The 20808-nt window shown below is 43.3% G+C and overlaps 2 protein-coding genes and 1 long non-coding RNA gene across 4 annotated transcripts; 1 reads left to right on the forward strand and 2 right to left on the reverse strand.

The window, feature by feature from the left end:
- Positions 1-1458: 1458 nt before the first annotated feature.
- Positions 1459-8979, reverse strand: slc51a (solute carrier family 51 subunit alpha). Its single transcript, XM_046371293.1, has 8 exons — positions 8768-8979; positions 6088-6239; positions 5904-5977; positions 5435-5593; positions 3749-3860; positions 2707-2853; positions 2412-2517; positions 1459-1739 (listed from the first exon to the last, which is right to left on the reverse strand). The coding sequence occupies exons 1-8, from the start codon at positions 8841-8843 to the stop codon at positions 1591-1593; spliced, it is 975 nt and encodes a 324-aa protein (XP_046227249.1). The 5' UTR covers positions 8844-8979; the 3' UTR covers positions 1459-1590.
- LOC124049541 lies at positions 8960-11383 on the forward strand. Its single transcript, XR_006841424.1, has 3 exons — positions 8960-9091; positions 10350-10384; positions 11101-11383. It is a non-coding gene; the product is annotated as an uncharacterized LOC124049541 (long non-coding RNA).
- A 1144-nt stretch (positions 11384-12527) lies between these two features.
- On the reverse strand, positions 12528-20775 carry LOC124049538 (palmitoyltransferase ZDHHC20-B-like). 2 transcript variants are annotated; one of them, XM_046371291.1, is made up of 14 exons: positions 20605-20775; positions 19326-19352; positions 18938-19032; positions 18730-18850; positions 18577-18646; positions 18412-18444; positions 17883-18003; positions 17290-17325; positions 16957-17089; positions 16666-16792; positions 16228-16317; positions 15986-16098; positions 15861-15908; positions 12528-15711 (listed from the first exon to the last, which is right to left on the reverse strand). In XM_046371291.1, exons 1-13 carry the CDS (start codon positions 20720-20722, stop codon positions 15865-15867), a joined length of 1128 nt encoding a protein of 375 aa, XP_046227247.1. In that variant the 5' UTR covers positions 20723-20775; the 3' UTR covers positions 12528-15711; positions 15861-15864. The 2 variants fall into 2 exon arrangements, with proteins under 2 accessions (XP_046227247.1, XP_046227248.1); XM_046371292.1 differs by lacking the exon at positions 17290-17325 and having other exon boundaries at positions 20605-20774.
- Between the last annotated feature and the right edge of the window lie 33 nt (positions 20776-20808).

The following is a 20808-nucleotide window of genomic DNA, read 5'->3' on the forward strand; positions in this document are numbered from 1 at the left end:
CACTTAAAACTGCAGGCAATTTAGGATTTCTATGTAGATTAAAATATATTTTGAAGGTTAAACCTCAAGACTTCCTGTCTATTCAGGTTGTCTAGACGCTTTTGGACAAAAACGTACATTCGAAAGCGTCGACTCAACCGCACTTGGCACAGGCTCGTGGATGCACTGCCGTGATTGGCTTACAACTAGGAAGTGAGCAACGGCAACAACCCGATAGGACGGAGGTATATCAATCAACATTGTTTGTATTAACCTTGTTCATCCGCGGCCACGCACTGCAATACGTATTTCCATACAGTAAAACAATCAGCGTAAAAAGACGATTCTTTTTGTACAAGAAATCCTGCTTATAGTTTATTATGCAGGGTACTTGTTCCGGCTGCAGGTAGACTGTTGTTATGACAACTGTTACAGTAATGACTACTGGTTGAAGCTGTGAGGTCTCCCCACAGTTTGGTGTCTACTGCCACCTAGTGGCAACAGGATAAAAACTCAAGTGAACATGTTGACACGATCACACGGTCATTCAGTGTTTTCATTTCATCCGAGCACATTTAAGAACGCTTACATTGTACGTATGGTAACAGGGACAGTAAAGGTCCACTGGTTGTGACACAAAATGCAAATGCAAGAGAAAAATACAGCATTCATAAATAAGTGGTGCCACCTCATAAATGGGGAGCCATTATTTCTTGTAATTGCCCAGAACTGAAATGATCTGTAATTGTAAATTCAACGAGCAAAAGGAAAATGATTTGGGCCTTGAGTCTGCAGTCTAATGTTAGACGTATAGTTCGAAATGAATGGAGATTTTTTTTCTTTAATAAATTCATGACAAAACATTTATTTGTGTTAACGTTGACCAGTTTTTTCCCTGTGTTGACCCTAAAATTAGATTTGTGTGCAAAAGCCTCCTCGTTTAAGGACTAGTTATTCGGCTGCCATTGCTAAGTCACTTAAAGCTAACTAGCCAATCACGAGTGAGAGGTAATTAGCAGAGGCCCGTTTCAGATGAAGCATCATTTTGTGTTTTTCTAACATGTAACATGAGGGTACAGGCATAAATTCGCAGGTTATGTTGATGTGTTACAAACCCCAGCCAGCAGAGGGCAGTGTCCCCTATTCCCGCGGGCAGAGCCTACAGTTTACCAGACTCCTGATGGCGTTTATAGTGCAGTCTATGCATGCTGAATGGCTGAATTCCAGTATGATCAGTCACTAATTATGCTGTTTACTCCTTCGCTTATTTTTATGGTTGTAAGTGATTTTAGTTAATTTGTAAGTTTAAGTTTGTTGTTCTGTATTTTTTGTTTTTAGCCCACATTTGGAGGATTCTCTGATATCCACAAGTAAACAGTTTTCAGGAAATCTGCATCTCTTGTCTCCTCATTAAGGTGTGTTGTTGGTATTTTCTGTACATCAAACAGTGTTTGCAATAATAAACACCCACACGGCAAATGTCCATATAATTCATATTTATATTTATTGCTTGTATTTACTTATTTCATCTCCTAATCAAATACATGCAGGAAGTACAAATGACACACTCACACACACACTCACACTCTCACACCCACACATTCAGAGTTCTCATGCAGATCCAGGTATGGCAGCCATTTTGGTGTTTTCGTTGTCGTCGCACTCTTCGGCGGGTAAAGGGTCGTACTGTCGACGATACAGCAGACGTGTTACCAGCGTGATGATGAACATCTCCAGGATCAGAAGCTGCTGACTCATCACTGTGGAAACAGACAGGAGCAGGAGGAGCAAAGCAGGTGAAAACATGAACTTTAGCTGTTCAAGGAGCTGCACCTAAGAGACTCAACAGCTGCTTTTACATGGACCCTGATATTCCACTGATAATCAGAAAAATAGGCCAATCAGAATAAATATGCCTCATGTAACCACCTCATTTGGAAGAGACTGACCCGATGAGGATGTAAACCATTGATAACGCATTCAATAGGAAAATCTCTGTGACATGAACAAGTTTCCAGGTAAGGCCGAAACATGGAGGTAGCAAAACAACACTGATCTGTGGCCCACCCGAGCCTGATGAGCTGTACAGGTCCTGTGTGTGTGTGTGTGTGTGTGTGTGCTGCTTAATGAGAAAGAACAGCAGAAATGCAAACACTGTTCAGAGGAAACCGTGTGGGTCCGTTGTGAAAGTCGTATTAACGGGGTGAACCACTTCTCCTTGTCCTCCTTCTGTTATATTTCTGGTAGATCTGACGCGTCACCAAAAGTTGCGTCCTGATTCAACGGGGCCTGCATTTGGGGCATGTGAACATCTTTTTGGATAACTTCAACACTTAAGATGGACTATTGAATCGGAAGGATTTGAATCAGGCTGAAGAAACACCGTTGAAGATAAAGACGTGGGTGAACAGACTGACTGTATGCTGACTCACTGTATCCTCTGGCTGCGGAGGAGAAGGGCGGAGTGCAGGCGATCGTTCCGTTCAAAGCCAAGATGTTGATGATAGCTGACTGCAGCTGACTCAGGATCAGCACCAGCTAGAAACACACACACACAGTTTAACCTGACAGGCAGAATTCTGAAATCCCTGTAAAAACAAGAATCAGAAATGTGTTTTCGTACAGGCAGTCACAAAAAGTCGCATGAGGCTAACGTCCGCCATGACGTGTGTAAGCAGCTGTTTGCGTCCTACAGGTGTGTGTTTTAGGCATCTCTTGTGTCCGTACCTGGTACATGGCGTATTTGGGGATGATCTTAAGTGAACGCAGGGTAACCCTCAGGTGCATGAACATGATTGCTACAGGCCACAGAGCTATGATTGTCAAGATGCCCACAAACGGGTTGATCCATATAGCAGCTCCGGTAATGCTCAGCTGAAACACACACACACACACAGTTTGGAAGTTAGCAAAGACAACAAGAAAGAATAATCCTGAAAGAGCGTAGAGAACAACAGGAAAACCATCTCCCCTCCCAATTTCAACAATGCCAACGCTACCATTATTACTGCTCCATAAAGAGTCTTTAAAATGGTTGTAATAGCCTGTGTTTTACTTTGTTGTTCTACAGGCCTTTTGACACCAAGCGCCTCTCATTTATTGTTATTTCCCTTTTTAGTAAGTGAATTTTAGTTTAATGCAGTTACTCCATGTTGTATCAGGCATTTCTGTTGCTCACTGACACAAGATAATAAGATCACTATTTACAAGTTAATTCTTTTATTTTGTCATTGGGGTATGAAACTGCTGTCAGATGCTAAACATCTATCAGTCTAAATATGTAAACTAACAAACCACTAACAGGGAAATGAGGATCCAGAATTTTGTGCTACACCCCTGATGTTCATGACACTTGGATCTGTTCAGCTTTCAGAAATGATGATCAAATGTGTGAAATTATCTTTTCTAAGTATCTCGACTCCAGCCAATTTTAATTACATGCCAATTGATGTTTGAAGTAACTCTGAGTTTAAAAACTTGTTGACTCGTTGAACATTAATCTCAAGATTGCAGATCCTTGATACTTTCTTAACGGCGAGCTGCAGAAATTCGTTGTTAAACGCTGAACACAACTGTGCAAATGATTCACTTTCGATTTTCTAAAAATAAGAAGAAAACAATATTCAACGCATGTTATCTGGGCTGGAGTGACACACTGATCGTAACTGGTTGTTATGACTACCAGTGAAAAGCTGAGACAATGACTAGTACAAACAGAAATCATGGATACAATGATATGAGGAGCTGGCGTCCAGCATTTCTTACTCACATCAGAAAGATCAAAAGTCCCGTTGGTATAGAGGACAATGGAAAGGACGGTGAAGACAAGTTTCAGGAGCGCAAACTGGAAGGAGCCAAGTTTGAGCAGGAAGAGAGTACGCCTGGAGTCGAAACAGAGGAAACACGCAGACGAGAGAAAACAGCTTCAGTTTTTAATGCATCTTAAAAGCAATCAAAAGTCCATTGTGGAATTCTCCATTGTCCTGAACCTGACCTGGATTACTACCCGAGGATGTTTTGGGCGGCCGACGGTGGCCTTGCATAAATCATTATTGGCATCAGGTGGGTCCATATTTGACTGTTCCTACATGTGCAACAACAACATTAATAGTCCCTCTGGGGTGTATGATACCTTTCTGAATTCATACAAATAGCAGTGCAAATGATTAGGCTGTTGATGGGAAACTCGGCCCTGTAACAAAGAAAAAGAGGCATTGTCGTCATGTATTTGTACTCATGAGCTTGCACTAAGCACAGATAAACACAACAAAGTGTGTACGGAAGGGGAAAAAACTCTGTATGGCTGCAGACTTTACTTTACCTAAGCGGACTCAACTGCAGCCAGAAAAAGACATAACGTGCTCATGTAGTGTGATACGACACACACTTTCCCCTTGCAAGAGTTGAATGACCGGGAGTGTGTTCAGCCTGCATTTAGAGGGCAGAAGCATATCATCCAGTACTGTATGTACAGAGGATCTCTGAGCTTATGCAATCCTCAAACAGGCCAAAAACGACATCAAACACCTCAGCGCACTCAGCCGAACCCTCAAACAACATGCGGTTGTAACCATCTTCAAGCTGCACAGGATCTGTGTCTCATTAGTGCTGCAGGATTTCCCACTAACCAACTCAAAATGCAGGGATTGCGTAAGATAACAACTTGATGTATTCCCATAAGTGTGACAATTGTGGCTCTATGGTTTGTATTAACTTTACAATCTCCACCCCTGCAATAATGACTCAGAAAAATGAGGGCCTGTGCAAAACAACGTCTATCGGAGCCCCGACACCTAAAGGAAATAGGCTTTGGAAAAATCGTTTATCACTTGTTTGCTGAGAGTCCAGAGAGAAGGTCAAAGTCACTTTTATATCCGTGCAGTAAAAATGTTGCTGGATCCAGATGCTGTTTAGCTTAGCACAGCTTGAAGGCCTGAGGTTAGTCTTCCCCATGCAACAAAGTTCACCAGCGTCTCTAAAACTCACTTGGCAACACTTGGTTGCATCTCTTTTGTTTAATCTATAGTAAAACCGAAGCACAAAAGCTACAGTTCATCACCGTCTGCAGGCCGAGTGGTACTGATCCTCACTGGTCCTCTCACGGACCTCTCATCAAGAAAGCGAATTAACACCAACTGCACAACAATCCCTTTACGCCTCTTCTGTCATGCTGCTTGATCTCCGTTCAGTTCAGTTTAAATCAAAACAAGCTGAAATTAGATGCCAATCGTGTACAGTAGCAACAAAGATAAACCTCATGTTTCTATATCTACTAAGTCACAATAATCTGCTGAACAAAATATACTCTAATGTGCTCCTGCTGAATGCTCCTCAGAAGCTCTTCACATGTTGATGTTAGGAGTTGAGTTGCGCTCACGTCAGCTCTCGATTCATGAAAAAGCAGAAACGTTATACTGATTGCGCGAGCCACACGCTGTACCACTGCAGTGCTTACCGTGTGATGGCAACATATGGCAGGCAGAGGCAGCAGCAGCAGCAAGGCCCCGTGCTGATCTTCAGTTTATGTCTCCCTGCTCGCTTCAGGAAGGCCTCGTCACCACCCACCTCCTCCAGCATCAGGATCAGGAACTTGAAAACCACGACGGCAAAGTAGCTGCGGACAGATGGGACAGATGGGTGATTAGCAGGAAGTAAGGAATGAGGGAAGGAGAGCAAGGGACGCAGGAAGAACGAGAGAAGTATGAAGAGTGTAGAGCGGCAGGAGCTGGAGAGAAAATGAAAGCCACAAGTCCCACGCACATTCCACGGACGTATCGCTGTTTTCTATAAAATGCTTGGCAGGTTACGAAGTTCAAGTTACCCCGCTGTGATTTTTTTACTGTGGGGATCTGCGGGTAACAAAACACAGCGAACAGCGAGCGATGAAAGGTGAGTAAAAGAGAAGCAGACAAAGAGAGACCCACCAAGCAGAGGTCATATCTGTAAACATGGTGGCTCTGGGGATCCACATCCCCAGACACGACATGGTGCCAATCACCTGAAAAAGACAGGAGAAAGAGGGGATTTAAAGATACGCCACGTTTTACCACAACCGGTGCGATTTGCCCCGTGACGGGTGAAAAACACCAATCACTGCTTTGTTCTTACTGGTGCTGCCCCATTCACCCAGATGATCACACTCTTCTTGTTGGCGGGGACTTTCCTGTAGATGTAGATACACTCCTCTATGAAGACCAGCACGGACACTGCGGCCATGAAGGTGAGCACAGAGTACAGGAGGATGCCAAAGATGTCCAAGTCTGGAGGAAGTGAAGGGGAGAGTACAACAAATAAGCCATAAGCTAAAACTGAACTTTATACAATGTTTTGATTGTGCTACTGTGAGTTTAATGATCTCATGTTTATGTTCTTAAAGCTTACATCAAGGCTTTGAAATGTTTATTCAGGCTGAATAAAGTGCTGCCAGAAAACTGAAAAAAGGTTGCCTTGAAGCAAAGAGAACAACATGTCCTAACGAGACCAACAGCCCACAACCGGCATCTCTGCGAGGCTGCGCTTGGCACAGCGGTGCTTTGAGCTAATTACAAACATGCCCACAGTTGTTGCTCATAACGATTAGCAGGGTTAACATTTACCATATTCAGAATTTAGCATGTTAGCATAGTACCATTGTCACAAACCAACGTACTGGAAAAAACTGTTTTGTCATGATGATGAAAAGTTTTGACTTGGCGGTGGCTCTAGATGAAAAGTTCAAGGAAAAGTCATCCATCCTGAAGGGGGCAGGAGTGTGTGTGTACCAGGTTTCATTACAGTCCATCCAGTGATTGTTGAGACATTTTGCTCAAAAGAGGAACCAGAGGAAGTGTCAAGGGGATCCCTGACATCACCAGGGTTCATCGTCTGGAAACCGTGATTGTATTGTTATCTTACTAAAATACAAAAACGTCAACTTGCTGGTGACGCTAGAGGTAAAGCCGGCGCGATTCCCGCATTCGCAGTCATGTGTTTAAGATTTCCTGGGAACATATGAGACAGTTGCTGAGATATTTCAGCATAAAACAAAGTAAGAGACCGACTGGCAGGCCAACATGTTGCTCGTGAGGCTCAAAATATCACACATCTCTCTTAGGAGGAAGTCTTTGTTTAACCTCTCCTTCACTCATTAGTTTAAATTACATCGCCAAACACTTTCTGATGGTGTGAACACACCTTTTTTTTTACCACTAGCTTGGACAAAAAATTGGATTTCTATATTTTTAAGAGGTTAACAAAATACTGACGTGTTACTGTAACGTGTTACTGAGTGCTGCTTCCATTGACCACCTTTGCTGTGTTTCTTTGAGGGATCTCCATGAACCTGACTCAAGTCTGATCATGAAGCAACATAAAACAGCGAGGCAGACTGTTGCCATAGACATGCAGGATGACAAAACACTGGAAAGCAAGCCAAGGTGTCCTGACATATGATATGCAACGGATTTGCACAATCAGAATGAAAAGTTCCCTTTTTTCAGCCTTTGAAACAAACAGAGCTGACTGTCAAAGATGAAAAATGGAGGGTGGGGTTACGCTCAGAGCAGGAAAGCTGCTGACAAGGTGACTTTTGTGGTAAGTGTGAAGATAAGCTTAAGCAGACCCGCATGGTCACAACTGGATCAGGCAAACAGATGTTTCAGAGGAAGACAAAGGCAGGTAATGACAAAGCTGCAGCTGCAGTCAGAAAGGTAAAATGAGAGATAAAGATAATTCAGCACGCAGCCCGTAAATCTCACTTTTTAGTATCAAAAGTCATAAACACACACAAACGAACGGATTTCTGTCTGCACAAGGTCACTTTGCTGACTGTTGTGTTTTTCTCATGTGAAACTCTTCTTTTGACTTTGTGAACTGTTTCTACTTTTCTAATTCTGATGTTTAAAATTTACCATCACAACACTGGATTTTTGAGGCTGACGCACACAGCCATAGCAGCCATATGATCCCTTACTTTTGCTTTTTTTGTGTGTTTTTTTTAAAGAACTCCAACTGACGGGAACATCTAAGAGCTGACGGACAAACCAGCAGCTCGACATGCATGCTGATACACCATAAGCCTGAAAAGCTGACATGCAGCATATGATGAGCGTTCACGAGTATATTAAAATGGAGAAAAACTGTCTTAAAACTTAAAAAAAAAAATAAAATGAAGGAACTTTTTGGATTACACATAACAAATGATGCAGCTCTGCCAAAAAATGGGTGACATTAAACTGCCATTCAGTCTAAATCATAAAGCAGAAAAAGGATTTATGAAGTGCAATAATTAAAACACACAATGCAACTTTTAAAAATTAAACTGTAAGCTATAGAGGACTCAGTCCACACAATGTAACAAATAAAGTATTTATTACAGTACTTCTTGGGATTTATGCTGTGATTCTCTACTTTCGGATTTAACTGAGCCCTGCTGAAGTGGACTTAAGGAAAAGGCAACAGGACTCAACTGCCTGAACGTGAAGCATCAGTTTGATTGTTTTAATAATCGTGCCAAATGTTTACAGCACGTGCCAGGGTCCCGTGCAAACACGTTGTGAAGGACCCTCTTTCTGCTGTCACTTCGGTCCGAGACAAAGGCTAGAGGACCATCAGGTGCTGCACGTGTGACCCACAGTCTCCGAGCAGCTCCTGAAGGGGGACCCTGAGACTCCGACGAACATCTCGTTTAATCCCCCACCGGCTGTTACCACATGCAGCCGAGCAAAGATCACAGGGGGACTCCTGACACCCGATGTGCTGCATCGGCTGTGATCTACAGGCAATCCGCCACCCGAGCCGGTCTACTCACTGAGGATGATGTCGATGGCGAGGGGAGGTTTGTCCCTGCAGCTCGGGTCAATAGTTCGGTTGGATCCATTATTCATGCTGGCAGCCGTCGGTGGGTTTTCACAAGTGCAGCTTCAACAGTGAAGTCTGAACAGCCTCAGACGCTCGCAGTCGGGACGCTCCTCTCTGTGAAGATCCAAAAGAGAGCGTCCAGAGGCTTTCCACAGAGGGATATCTGCCTCCCGGGCCCCCCGAAACACTTGTTGTAATGCTGGACCCGCCTCTTTCCCGATGTCATAGGACAGCGAGTCGTGTACCACCACATCCTGGGAACTGACGTACAAATGTGAGCAAACCTGTGAATATTTTTTAAAAAAGAAAGGAGAATTTAAGAGGATTTGGAACTTGTCCTGTTATCCTTAACTTTACAAAAAAACCCATTGAAGTGCAACATAAAAATGAAAGCGGATCAGTGTGTGAACTGTGGCAGGAACGGCTGAAATGTAAATCACATGTCATGCTGGTAAGTGTTTTCTGCTGTTTGCTGTGGTGATCTGTGGAGAGTGCGGTTATTTCACTGAGCCTCACATATGGTGAGCCCTCAGCACTGCTCCGGTCCTGACACTTCTCCCCTGTTTTCCAGAGAAAAGGGTGGGAGACTCTTCTGACCACAATACACACTCTCTTCTCAAAGGACCCCTGGCTATAACTGGGAAAATATATATATATATATATATATATATATATATATATATATATATATATATTTACAAGTGACTGGAAACACTCCAGTAACATTCATAATGAGGGTTTGGTACGGAGGAGGGGGAGAGTTTACAGCGGGGTGTGCGTGTGTGTGTGTGTGTGTGTGCGGCATTTCATAAGCCTGCAGCTTGTAGACAACACAGGCACTCACATCACATGCACCCCCGTTCCCACAGCAACGTGTGCAGGGGTGTCGTCATGTGAGGCATTCGCTGCAAATCTTTTTTGCGCCCTGGGCTTCACTTTGAATCTTTTTCCACAGAAGTGAGAGCCCTGTGTGGAGAAATAGCAAAAAACAAAAGAAAACAAAACGTCACTGAATTTAACTCGTACTCCACTGAATAGCATATTCATCAGATGTTTTCATGTGTCTTTCACGAGAACTCTTAGCTGGAAAGACATTATCACCCCCTCTGCCCTCCATTTACCTCACATCCAGGGATTGTTGTTACAAGGCAGACTTGGCATCAAAAGGTTAATATAACCGAAGGGCATCTGTTTTTCCTTTGCTCAGGGATCCAATCTCTTCATCGTCGAACTGCATGTGTAGACATATTCAAGGATTACAAAAGAAGCCCGAGGGCCGCATAAACAGGGATGGATTGGGATAAAAAAAATAACAAACCACATCCTCATCACATATGGGAAGGATGTAATAAAAAAGTGAAAAATCGCGTCTCACTCAGAAGTGATGTGTGTCACCAAAGCTGTACTCATAGATTTGTTCATCTTTCTTACAAAATGCACAGAGTGACCAACGTCACGCTCACCTTTTCTGACTGGTGAATCATGTCGGCGGCGGCGCACCTTAACTTCTACATCTGTTTGACTCTCCTCAGGAAGGATGTGCCCCGGCTGGCCCGACTTGATGAAGGTGAAATGAATGAACAAACTGGCATGGAGTTTTATCAAGAACACATTTAAGGGGCAGATTCCACCCAAAAGTTCATACTTATTTTTGTTTCAGTTTAAAACTAAATTTGAGCATGTCTCTCGATAAAAAAAGAGACAGACTGTGAGGATGATGTCACCCTGAGAAAGTTGAGCAGGAATAGGAGCTGTTTCACGGCTGATATAATAAGCCAGATATTCAGACTAAAGTTCTTTTATATGCGGCCCCAAAGTTGAGAGACTGAAACCAAAAGTTGTCAGCCTGAAATGAAGTATTTATGCCCCTCATGTTATTATCCAAAATCACTGTTTAATGGTAGATTTAGCTTTTAATGGCTCAACCATCCAAAGGTCTCTGGTGACGCTACGGCAGCCCTGTGGCCTTGCGGTCGTTAGACTTGTTTGGTTTCTAACAAGTCAGTGTTTGCTTTCCCTCAAAAAAACTGACACCGGGGTCATTACCTTGAGTGCTGTGGACTTACATGTGCACGGACACACACCTTACACTTTGTCAGAGTCTGAACCACTCCTGAAATAGGCCCAAATGTTTTTTTTGTTTGTTTTTTAATGAATACTCCGTGGGCTTCTTGTTCAGATTGTTTTATGAAGATAAACTTGCTTTTTGTTTAAGTTTATAATCAGCACCAATACGGAAATTCCATTGCATCAAAGGGAGCAATATTTTACCTTGACTTTCAGATTACATGTCGTGCTGTCATCACTTCAGCCAGTGTGCTGCACAAATCTGGAGAACAGATGTGATACAGCGGAGGTCTGTTCTGTCTCCTTATGCCTGGATCTGGATTTACCCACAGCCGTGTAAGAGTCGAAGAAATGAAAGTAAAGCGTGAGGAATTTGAGCGGACGAGCAGAGAGGTCAACAACAGTCTCACCAGCAGAAGTCAAGGGCCTGGATGTCACACAGATAGCAAAGGTCGAGGCTCGTCGGGGACTGTCGACTGCCTCCAAATACAGCAGACCTGAACTCATTTTCTGCTTTTTAGTTTTATGCTAAAAGACTCTCAGTTTGGAGACACAAGCCAAACCGGTGAGTTTATAAATCACACAGCGCAGTGTGCTGTCCGCCCGCTCGGTCTGCATGCTGTTATGTGCATCTTTGTATCGCTGTAATCAGATTACATTTCACTCCAGGAATTTGGCCCTCGCAGATTCTGACACTGAACCAAATGTGCAGAACTCACCATTTCGTATTCTAAAAGGTGGTGTAGGTTCAGGATTTCTGGTGTTCTCTACATTCAAGCTTGAAACCACATTAACAATACACACACACCACTCAACACTTCTCACTCAGGATGGACTCTGAATGATTACGGGGAACTCATTTTACAGTCTATTTACAGGTCTTGGGGAGTGGAAGAAACTCCAGAGGAAGCAGTGTCACATCAGATAAATTGAAAATGAAAATAATCTTGGTGGGAATGGAGTTAAAAATTGTGTGGGTTTACCAGAAGTCTTTGGCAAGTCCCTCCACGGCAGTTTAAGGTCAGCAGCTTCAGGCTCCAGGCTTACTGCATCCTGCATCCTGCATCGACTGCGTGTTGTCTGGTTCTGGCCTCCACATCATCCATAAATTCCTGTTTATGGACACATCAAAGCAAATTATCCAACTAATGCCACTGTCACTTCACAAGGTGAAGAAAAAGAAAAAAAAGAGACGAATGGTGCTTTGCAATCAATATTTAAAGTTTTTCAAAAGCTAAAACCTGGAGCAATCGTTCACACTCACGTTCACAAATGTGTCAAGATTTCCACCAACAGATGATTGTCCACATGTCCTGACAAGCCTGAAGTAGAGAGTTGAACAGCAAAGGGGACGTGAGATGATAAGTTGTGATAGCCCACAAAGTAAGTTCAGACAGGCAGTGTGGGCTGCTTGTGTGTTACAGTCGGCATCCTGTGGTGAAGACGAGGCACTGCAGGACGACACAAAGTGTTTTTATGCACACTTGCTTTGATGCGATCTATTTCTAATGTCAAGCAGGCTGAAGTCAGCAGATTGATTTAAAAAAATGGTGAACAAAGCTTCACTAGAACTACTGAGCGAATTAAGTGACACTGTGGTGTGAGATGGTGCAAGATCAATTAAGATGACAACAAGATTAGACTGGAGGCTTAAAAAAAACATTTATTGTTATCTTCACATTAATTGTGTGGAGGCATGTACTTCATTCACAAAATAGGAACAGTAAAATTAATCAGACAAGAAAAATATATATGTAGTCTTCTTCATACATTATCAATATATATTTACACACATTGTAAAACAGGACATTGTAACAAAAGAAACCAAAATGCAGCAATAAGCAAGTTATGATCCGCTACATCTGTAATGTGAATACAGATGTAAAATGTGAGACAGTCTCAAAAAAGAAAAAAGAAGCTGAAATCAGTCTGAAATGTTTAGATAATTTCCCCGTTTCCACAGGAGTTTTTATGGCTTCCTTTATAAAGTTGAGACAAACCAGAGTAAAGCTAATTTAAAACATGATGCACCTGGCAAGAGCTGAAAAATCTCCAATGTCCATTTCAACGCCACAATCCTCCGTTATGACAGTCAAACACGTTTTTACAGAAGTTAGGTGCCATGCTTTTGAGCATCAGTCATCAGCATCATATTTATGTACACAGATGTAAAAATCTCATGGCAGCACAGAAGCACTCCTCCCAAGACAACAATATTACAAAAGAACACCCAATTAAGCTTTACAAAACACACACGCGCACTTTAGCCTCGAGGCCAAACAGCCCAGAGAGAGAATATAGGCAATCTGTAAGACAACATGTCCAATGTTTGAGAATCAGTGGCCATTAAGTGACGGGTCAGCCAGGCTCCTACATATAGAGAGTTTTTGTCTTTGTTCTTTAACGAAACATTTTCAGTGTGAGATTTGGATAAGATCGACCTCATCCGACCACAACCTTGGCCTGGATCGTGACTGCAGACAGTAATTTAATCTGCCAGACAGAGAAACTCATCCACCGTGAGCAGAAGCCATACAGTTGTCCTCCAATCACCTGTTTGTAAAGAGTGATAAATACACTTAGGTTCAATAAGGTCGAACATGATTGGAAGGTTAGCACGTAAACATAAAGTCCAGAGGGTGAGCTGCTTTTAGTGCTCCCTCATTTGATCGAACGCTCTCACTGTCTCCGTCTGTGGTACATCCAGCACAACAACAATTACCATAAACACACCGCACAACACCACTAACTCTTTCTACACGATAAAAACAGCTGTAAACATGTTCGCCACCGGAGTCTGCTGGGATCTGGTTAGTAGGAGACTCGTCCAGTCAGAGATGTGATCAGTTAGTGATGACAGACATCAGGAGTTTGCTGGGTTTCCTTTCAAAGTGAACCAGAAAGTTGCATATAAATAACAAAAAAAAAATCCTTGGGACAGGATATTAACTCGTTCCTGAACAGCTGTTATTTGGTTAAACTGACACAAGAGTCCATTCTTTCACAGATATTCACACATCGTGATATGCATGAGTCACGAAATCTAATTATCATTTAGCTCACCGAGTTACGGTCACAGCTCAAGATGTCCAACACTGATACGAGACAGATCACGGCTGAGTTTACACAAGCTGAGGCTCCTTTAACAGCTGAAGGTCACAACACTGAGCTGACTCTCAAAGTACGCACTGAGTGGACAAGATGAGCAGAAGATGCAGTCGACGCCCCCATTTTACACTCGATCAGACGGGTTCAATTCACTTTCATTTCAAATTAAATGTGGATGTTATCATGGGCAAATGGTGCGTATCAACGACTTATTCTGAAAACATTTAATTCTGAAGTTGCACCTGCAATTTGGACTGAAAGTGAACTGAGCCCTGAGAAACATGTTAAGTTCAAATAACAGGTGCACTGTCGCCACCTGCTGGTGAGCTCTGGTATTGCAAGGACATCATAGCCCACTACAGGCAGAAGGGACAGATGAACCTTGTATAAAATATTGAACCACAAAGACCAGTAAAAAGAATTTGGTTGTGATGACATTGGTCAGTGAGGATAAAGCTAGGATGCTGTAAACACTTCAGGTTCTGAGGTCAGAGCTTCTGACAGGTCAGCCCTTATTTGGCAATGAGCATTGGTGTCTTAATAAAGGTTGAATCTGCAGAAAAACAGGACGTAGATGTTGTGGAATCGCTGTTCGGCATGTGATATAATTAACTGACTAAGAAAATAGGTAGTGACAGGCGTGGCACATTGCACTGTGTGAAATATATCTCCGCAACTCTCCATTTATCAGCAGCATGTTTTAGCAACAAGTTGGCCACAAAGACAGACAAAGCCGATTAGAGTAGTTCCCGTTAGAGTGAATGTTACCGTTTCAAACTCATTCATTCACACACGCACACACAAAAAGTACGCCATAAACCACATGATCCTCCAACATCTGTTATACCCGGGATGCTTTTTGGATTCGATAAAAAAGGAAAAGCAGCACGTTGTTTGATGGACATTAATAATCTACAAAGTGCAAATGTGCCATCTTGTGCTCTGATATCCAAAACGCCACCCAAAACCCAGCTACAGTCTTCCCTGTGTTGCACTGGTCCAGTCCACTGAACCACGCGGTAAGAGTCCTCTGTAAGATAGTCCGGGTTTTGGTGGGAAACATCCATCTGAAAAGATGAGGACCACAGACATGCTCCAACACTATGAGTTAAAAAGAACAAGGGGAAAAAATGGTCACACAGGCGAACTGAACCATCTGTGCAGGATGCCCTGCCGCTCGACAAAGATGAGAGAAAAATGTTGAGAATGAAAACACACTGCTCCAGCTTGTCCTCCACTCATCACTGCAGCTTTGTGCCTGTAGTCCTGGTGTGGCCAGGAAGCTTTTGGCACAAACAAAAGAAGAAAAAAAAAGTTTTCTTACTGAAAGCCAAAAGTAGCTCATAGTCCCTCCAGGATAATTTGATTTTCTCACCATCAATAAATGCTCCAGTTGCGAGAAAAAGAAAACCAAACGAAACAAGGAAACACGCTTGGAGGTGAATGTGTGACTGTTAGCATGTGTGCATGTGTGTGTTCGTTGGTGCGAGAGCGAACCAGTTGGGATCAAATGTCCTGTGGGCGTAGATGTGAGATTTGCACCGCATGCGAAAAATGCCAGTGCCGTAGATGCATTACTGTGCTGCAAAGAAATGCAGTTCCATAGTTACTCTGAACGGGTCTGTGGGGATGAGGCTGCGCTGGGACACTGCTGCCATTGTGACGAACTAAACTGCTGCGCTGATTAAGGCATCGTATTAGATGACTGAGGAGTTTCTCCTGTGGCACAGAGGAAGCAAAGATGATCAGCTACATTACTGTTGATGACACCTGAAATTCACATAGGTGTGCAGTGCAAAAAATGTGACAGCTGCGCACACACAAAAAAAGGGTCAAAGTAAAAGGACTGACTGAAGGCTCATGTTTACCTGGTTAGGATTCGCTCTCCAAGGAGACTGTAATGGTGTCACTGTCAGCTGAAAGAACAGAAAAGATGATAAGCTGAAAAGACCAAACACAGTGAAAGTCTATTATCGTCCCTCGTAGAGCTCACCCGATTTGAGGGCGTTATTGGCCACATGGTCTCCGACGTTGTTGGCATGCAGGTCGTTGCTCAGGAGGCGATTCTGCGACTCGCTGAGGGGGCGCTCGGGGACGTCAGCAGCACTGGAAACGTGCCCAACAAATTTTAAAAAAAAGGAAAAATGAGCAGTGCATCAACAACCCCTTTCCGAAACATAAATCCTTTTCAGAGCCCTGTCAAATAACATATCTTTTATTGCACAGATTTATCACCTTTTATTGGGCTCTGGTTGCAGGGTCACTGTGGCCTGCTCTACATCAGCGCTGACCAGTCGCGTGGGGAACGTCAGACCGTCTCCCTGACTGTAGTAAACCAGGAGGACGGAAAAAATTATTAGATGCCGCCAGCTCGCAGATTTACACTGAAACTACAACAACACTCCCCTGATATTTAAGGAATATTTAATATATATTTATATATATATATATTTAAGGATATTTTTTATTTAAGGAAATCCACTGTTTTCAACTGGATCTTTCGTGTGGAAACACTGGCGTTTAAAGAACATCTTCTTCAGCTATACTGTGCTGTGAATTCAGCTACAAAATCCAGACAGATGGGACATTAAGTCAGCAATTAGTTTGAGTCCAGTGAAGAAGACACTGCACAAGAGGCTCTCTATGTTTCAGCTCCACATTTGTCTGCTTTACCTGGTGAAGACGGGAATCAGCCAGTACTTCTTCTGGTCTCCAAACACCTGAGCGATATTCTTCCGGAAACCCAGAGAGAAGCCGTTCTTATCAGAGCCTGTCCGAAAAACTGGTGCTCTGAACGCCTCTGCAGAAGAGACAGCAGCATGGACACAGAGTGTCACTCCCAAAATCAAGGAATTAAAAAAACCCCCAAAAAACCCAAAACAAAACAAAAACAAGGCTGGATAAATACATAAAGAACAGGTTAGATAACAGAAAACACCTGCTGAATGTGTGTGTATTCGTTACCTATGGTGGACCTGTTCTTCCCTACAAGCCACAAGTGGTAGCTGAAGAGGGACAGAATACTAATGCAGAACATGGCCGCCACAAAGAAAAGGAACAAGACGTGGAATTTGGCGTGACTTTCTGGCAGCTCATTCTGGGGAAAGAGATGGAAGGAGGAGGAGGAGGAAGACAGCGAGAGGAGTCAATGATAAATTCACACTGAGGATATTTATGGAAAGAAAGATTAAAAAGGCAGAAGAAGTGAAGAGTGTCATGTAGACGACATTACGACAAAAAACTAAGTCACAATGATGAGGCAGCGCAACACTAAAGGCTTTGGAGGTTGGCTGTTACCTTAGGGCAGTTCTCTGCCGATTTTCTCCGGCAAAGCTTTAGTACAAACAGAAACAAGACTGGTTAGCAACACCAGGAGAGAACAGGTGGGAGGGGAGGAAGCACTTAGAAATCAGCGGGCAAACACAAGTCAAGGCCGAGTTGGATAAAAAAGGGGGGGGGGTGAAAGAAAGGGAGTGGGTGAACGAACAAAGTGTGTCCAGAATGTGGAGAACAAAAGAATGAAAGAGGGAGAGGAAATCAAAATGGAACAGCTACAAAACAGAAAAAAAGAAGAGGAGGAGGTGTTCTGCGGATGCATGAGTGGTGTGACGGATGGTTCTGATAGTGGAGGGCGAGAAAGAAAAGGGAGACATCAGAGAACAATGACCCAGTGTGCCAGAACTGGGGATAACAGAGAGAGGGGGGGAACGGAGAGCGAGAGGTCGGAGGGTGAAGGGTGAGAGAGGACAGAGAAAACAGAGGAGAGGTCAGCACCATGCACAGCCAACTTAGAGGATGCTCATCCAAGCTTCGCCGTGCGAACACATCTGCATCCGGTGCAACTTTCACCACATGCCGAGCGTGAGCGACTTTACGTCAGTATTACTCACTGTCCAGAACTTTATGAAATACTGCAGTACGGTGGCTGCAATGAACAAACAGTACACCAGCGAGTAGGCCAGGAAGAGGATGAAAAACTTGTAGTTGGAGAATCCCACACAGTTGTTCACCCTGGAGAGGCACAAACACAGAAAGGTCAGGTCTGGCTTCACTTACCCCGAGCAGAGTTGAACTTGTTAATCAGTTTTAGCAAAGTCATGTTGCATGATGAGACATTATTCCAACATGGCCAGTTAAAACAAATCCAACTCCGGTATTTGGATGTTAACTAAGTTTAACTAATAAGGTCTTTAAAGCAGGAAGTTACAAATGAAAATAGCTGAATGAGCATCAGTACAGAAATCAGTCTGCTCTCGACTGACTGCTGACTTATCTTGTTACGCTAATAAATCTGCATGAAGCAAACATTCACAAAAATGTCTGAGTGTTGCTAATATTCTTGGCACCCTAACTCTGAGGAATAGAAGCAGGAATAAATTGTGAAACGATTTATCTCTTTGCTTAGCAGGTCTTACATACCAGGGACAATGGTGGTCCATCTTCAGCACACACCTGCCACACACAGCACGAGAGCAGAAACAGGGAAGGTAAAAAAACATGAGAACAGACTGATACTGTCTGGAGGAGTGAGTGAGTGAGAGGTGGAAGAGAAAAGCATCTAATCAATAAACAAGGCTTTCTTACATGTCACATGCGGAGCAGTGATGACACCGGTCCGGCTTGATAACTTGACAGCGGTCACAGTAACGGATTGCTGCATCGAGTCAACACAACAGGTTATTGGACACAGAGCTGCAAACATACACATTCACAACCGATCGCACAGGTAAGACGTACCTCCGGCTCCTGTGCGGGTGTACAGAGGCAGACTGGTGGCAGCCCTCCATAGGATCTCTTGCTGGGACTCTGGCCTCTCTTCCTTCTCGTAACGCTCCTTCTCAGCCTTGGGCAGGCAGAACTGGAATGGAAAATAAAAAGTTTTTAAGCAATCATCGAGTGGTATGCAGGGAAAGAAGGTTTGCTAAAGAGAATCAGGTTATTGTACCTCTTTGGAGGGGTTGGCAGGTTTGGTGAAAATGGTCTTCCAGTAAGACCACACAAACATGATGAAAGAGAGGTGGAAGAAGATCAGGTAGACGACTGGAGGGACACATTAAAGCGAAGCGTCAGGATGTGTGCACTGTGGCTTGGGATGTGTGGAAACACTGAGCTCCTACATATTAAATTAATGATAAAGGAAAGCTAATGCTGAAAATGCTGCTCAGCACTTTGAGAGAACACGTCTTCTGTGCCAGCCTGTCTTTTAGCTAAGAGTACAGAGCATATTTCACCCAACCTTAAGAGAGATTATCCTAATAATTAACAAACTGGCTCCGTTCTGTAAACTTCCACTAATTCACAATGTAATAAGCCTTCTCTTTCCTCATACTTACTCTGCTCTCCCGTACTTGTGATGGTGACTGTAAGGGAAAAAACAAGACAAAATAAAATATTTAACATTTCCAGTTGGGTCCCAAAATCAATTCACAAGTCACAAAATTTCTGTTCAATATGACTGTATTTTTACAAAACAGTCTAAAGGTCCATTCAGCAGCTGTAGTGAAGCCTTCAGTCATGTGAAACAACCTTCCTCTGCAGATGGAGTTTGCCCAGCTGTAATTTTCCATTCATCTGAGCACTTAAAAGACTTGTCCACTTCCCTGTGAGGACATTGTTGTTTTCAACTACTGTTTTCTAGGTCAACAATGGACTGTCAGTCTTGGCTTCTGGGCCAATGAGGGAGAGATAAAGTCCTTAAATTGCTCAGAAAAATGGGAATTTGAACATCTAAGATTGAGTCGAAGATTCATCATCCATTTTTTTTTTTAGGTCAATTCCTTCAGACGAAACAGTCTGAGAAGACAATAAGCATTGCTTGTAACGTGTGAGGGTCATATAATCTGTAACATGGGGATCAAGTGGAGATATCTTCCCATTTTCACTAGTCACAAGCTGAAGAAAAAAGGCTGAGAAACACCAATCCAGTCTTTTTGGATGAGTTTCACTGATACCAAACCTCTGTGTGTCTGTGTGTGCAGGTGTATATTTTACATTTTTGCTTAAAGTACATCTATATAAAATTAGACAGATAATTTGCTGTGGTGGGATCTGTGATGCCGAAGTGATAAAGTTTGGAAACTGAGCTAAACATTATTAGCTAAACAGTTCAGACATATCTGATTCATTTTGTTCCTCGGTTTAGCCGAAGTCTTACAACATTTCACCTCGTCGCAATAAGAAATGCCAGAGCCAAATCAACCAAGCTTATAGTGCCAAGCTCATTACCGGTAGTCTAGTTAGAAGGAAAGTATTTCTCTGGTCTGCCAGTCAAATATCGTTGAGTTAGCCTTTTAATTCTCCATCCAGATCTCATTCAGCTGGCGATAAAAAAACCAACAGAGATGGACAGCGACATTAACGCCAGGTTGAAAGTTTTTCTGTGCGCTAAAGAAATCTGCCACTAAAACACGGCACCCCGAAGCCACGACAACGAACACATAATTAGCTGTACGTGGATTTGAACGGGCTTGCCAACACCATTGTTGAGCTGCAGTCCATTTACTTCCTGCTGGCCAGCAACGGCTGAGTGTTTGGTGTGGACGGCACAGTGAAAACAGCAGCGTTTTAATGGCTTTAAACGAGGCGACAGACTGCGGCAGGACGTCTACTTACACACACAAAGCTCCACCACGTAAGCATAATACGACCAGCAGACGACCAGGGCGATAAAAATCACAGGTATCCATGCTAAGCCCCGTTGACAGCATCTCAGTACGTGCGTGGGCGCCATCTTTCTCCCTCTGCTGAGGGAAAGGGAGTGTCGCCGCGTGACGTCACGTGAACAGACGCGCGACTGATTTCTGATTATTGGGTTTT

The sequence above is a fragment of the Scatophagus argus genome, chromosome 18, assembly GCF_020382885.2.
Source record: "Scatophagus argus isolate fScaArg1 chromosome 18, fScaArg1.pri, whole genome shotgun sequence".
Lineage (NCBI taxonomy): Eukaryota > Metazoa > Chordata > Actinopteri > Scatophagidae > Scatophagus > Scatophagus argus.

Bases quoted from the DNA above. Each gene is read 5' to 3' on its own strand.
- slc51a (XM_046371293.1), bottom strand. From the start codon at position 8,843: ATGAATAATGGATCCAACCGAACTATTGACCCGAGCTGCAGGGACAAA. The intron at 5,978-6,087 runs GTAAGAACAAAG...TGTCTTTTTCAG, and splicing joins GGGTGAATGGGGCAGCACCA to GTGATTGGCACCATGTCGTG. The intron at 3,861-5,434 runs GTAAGCACTGCA...TTTCGACTCCAG, and splicing joins CCATATGTTGCCATCACACG to GCGTACTCTCTTCCTGCTCA.
- LOC124049538 (XM_046371291.1), bottom strand. From the start codon at position 20,722: ATGGCGCCCACGCACGTACTGAGATGCTGTCAACGGGGCTTAGCATGG. The intron at 16,318-16,665 runs GTAAAGCAGACA...GGTTTACTACAG, and splicing joins CTGATTCCCGTCTTCACCAG to TCAGGGAGACGGTCTGACGT. The intron at 16,099-16,227 runs GTGATAAATCTG...GCACGTTTCCAG, and splicing joins CAACCAGAGCCCAATAAAAG to TGCTGCTGACGTCCCCGAGC.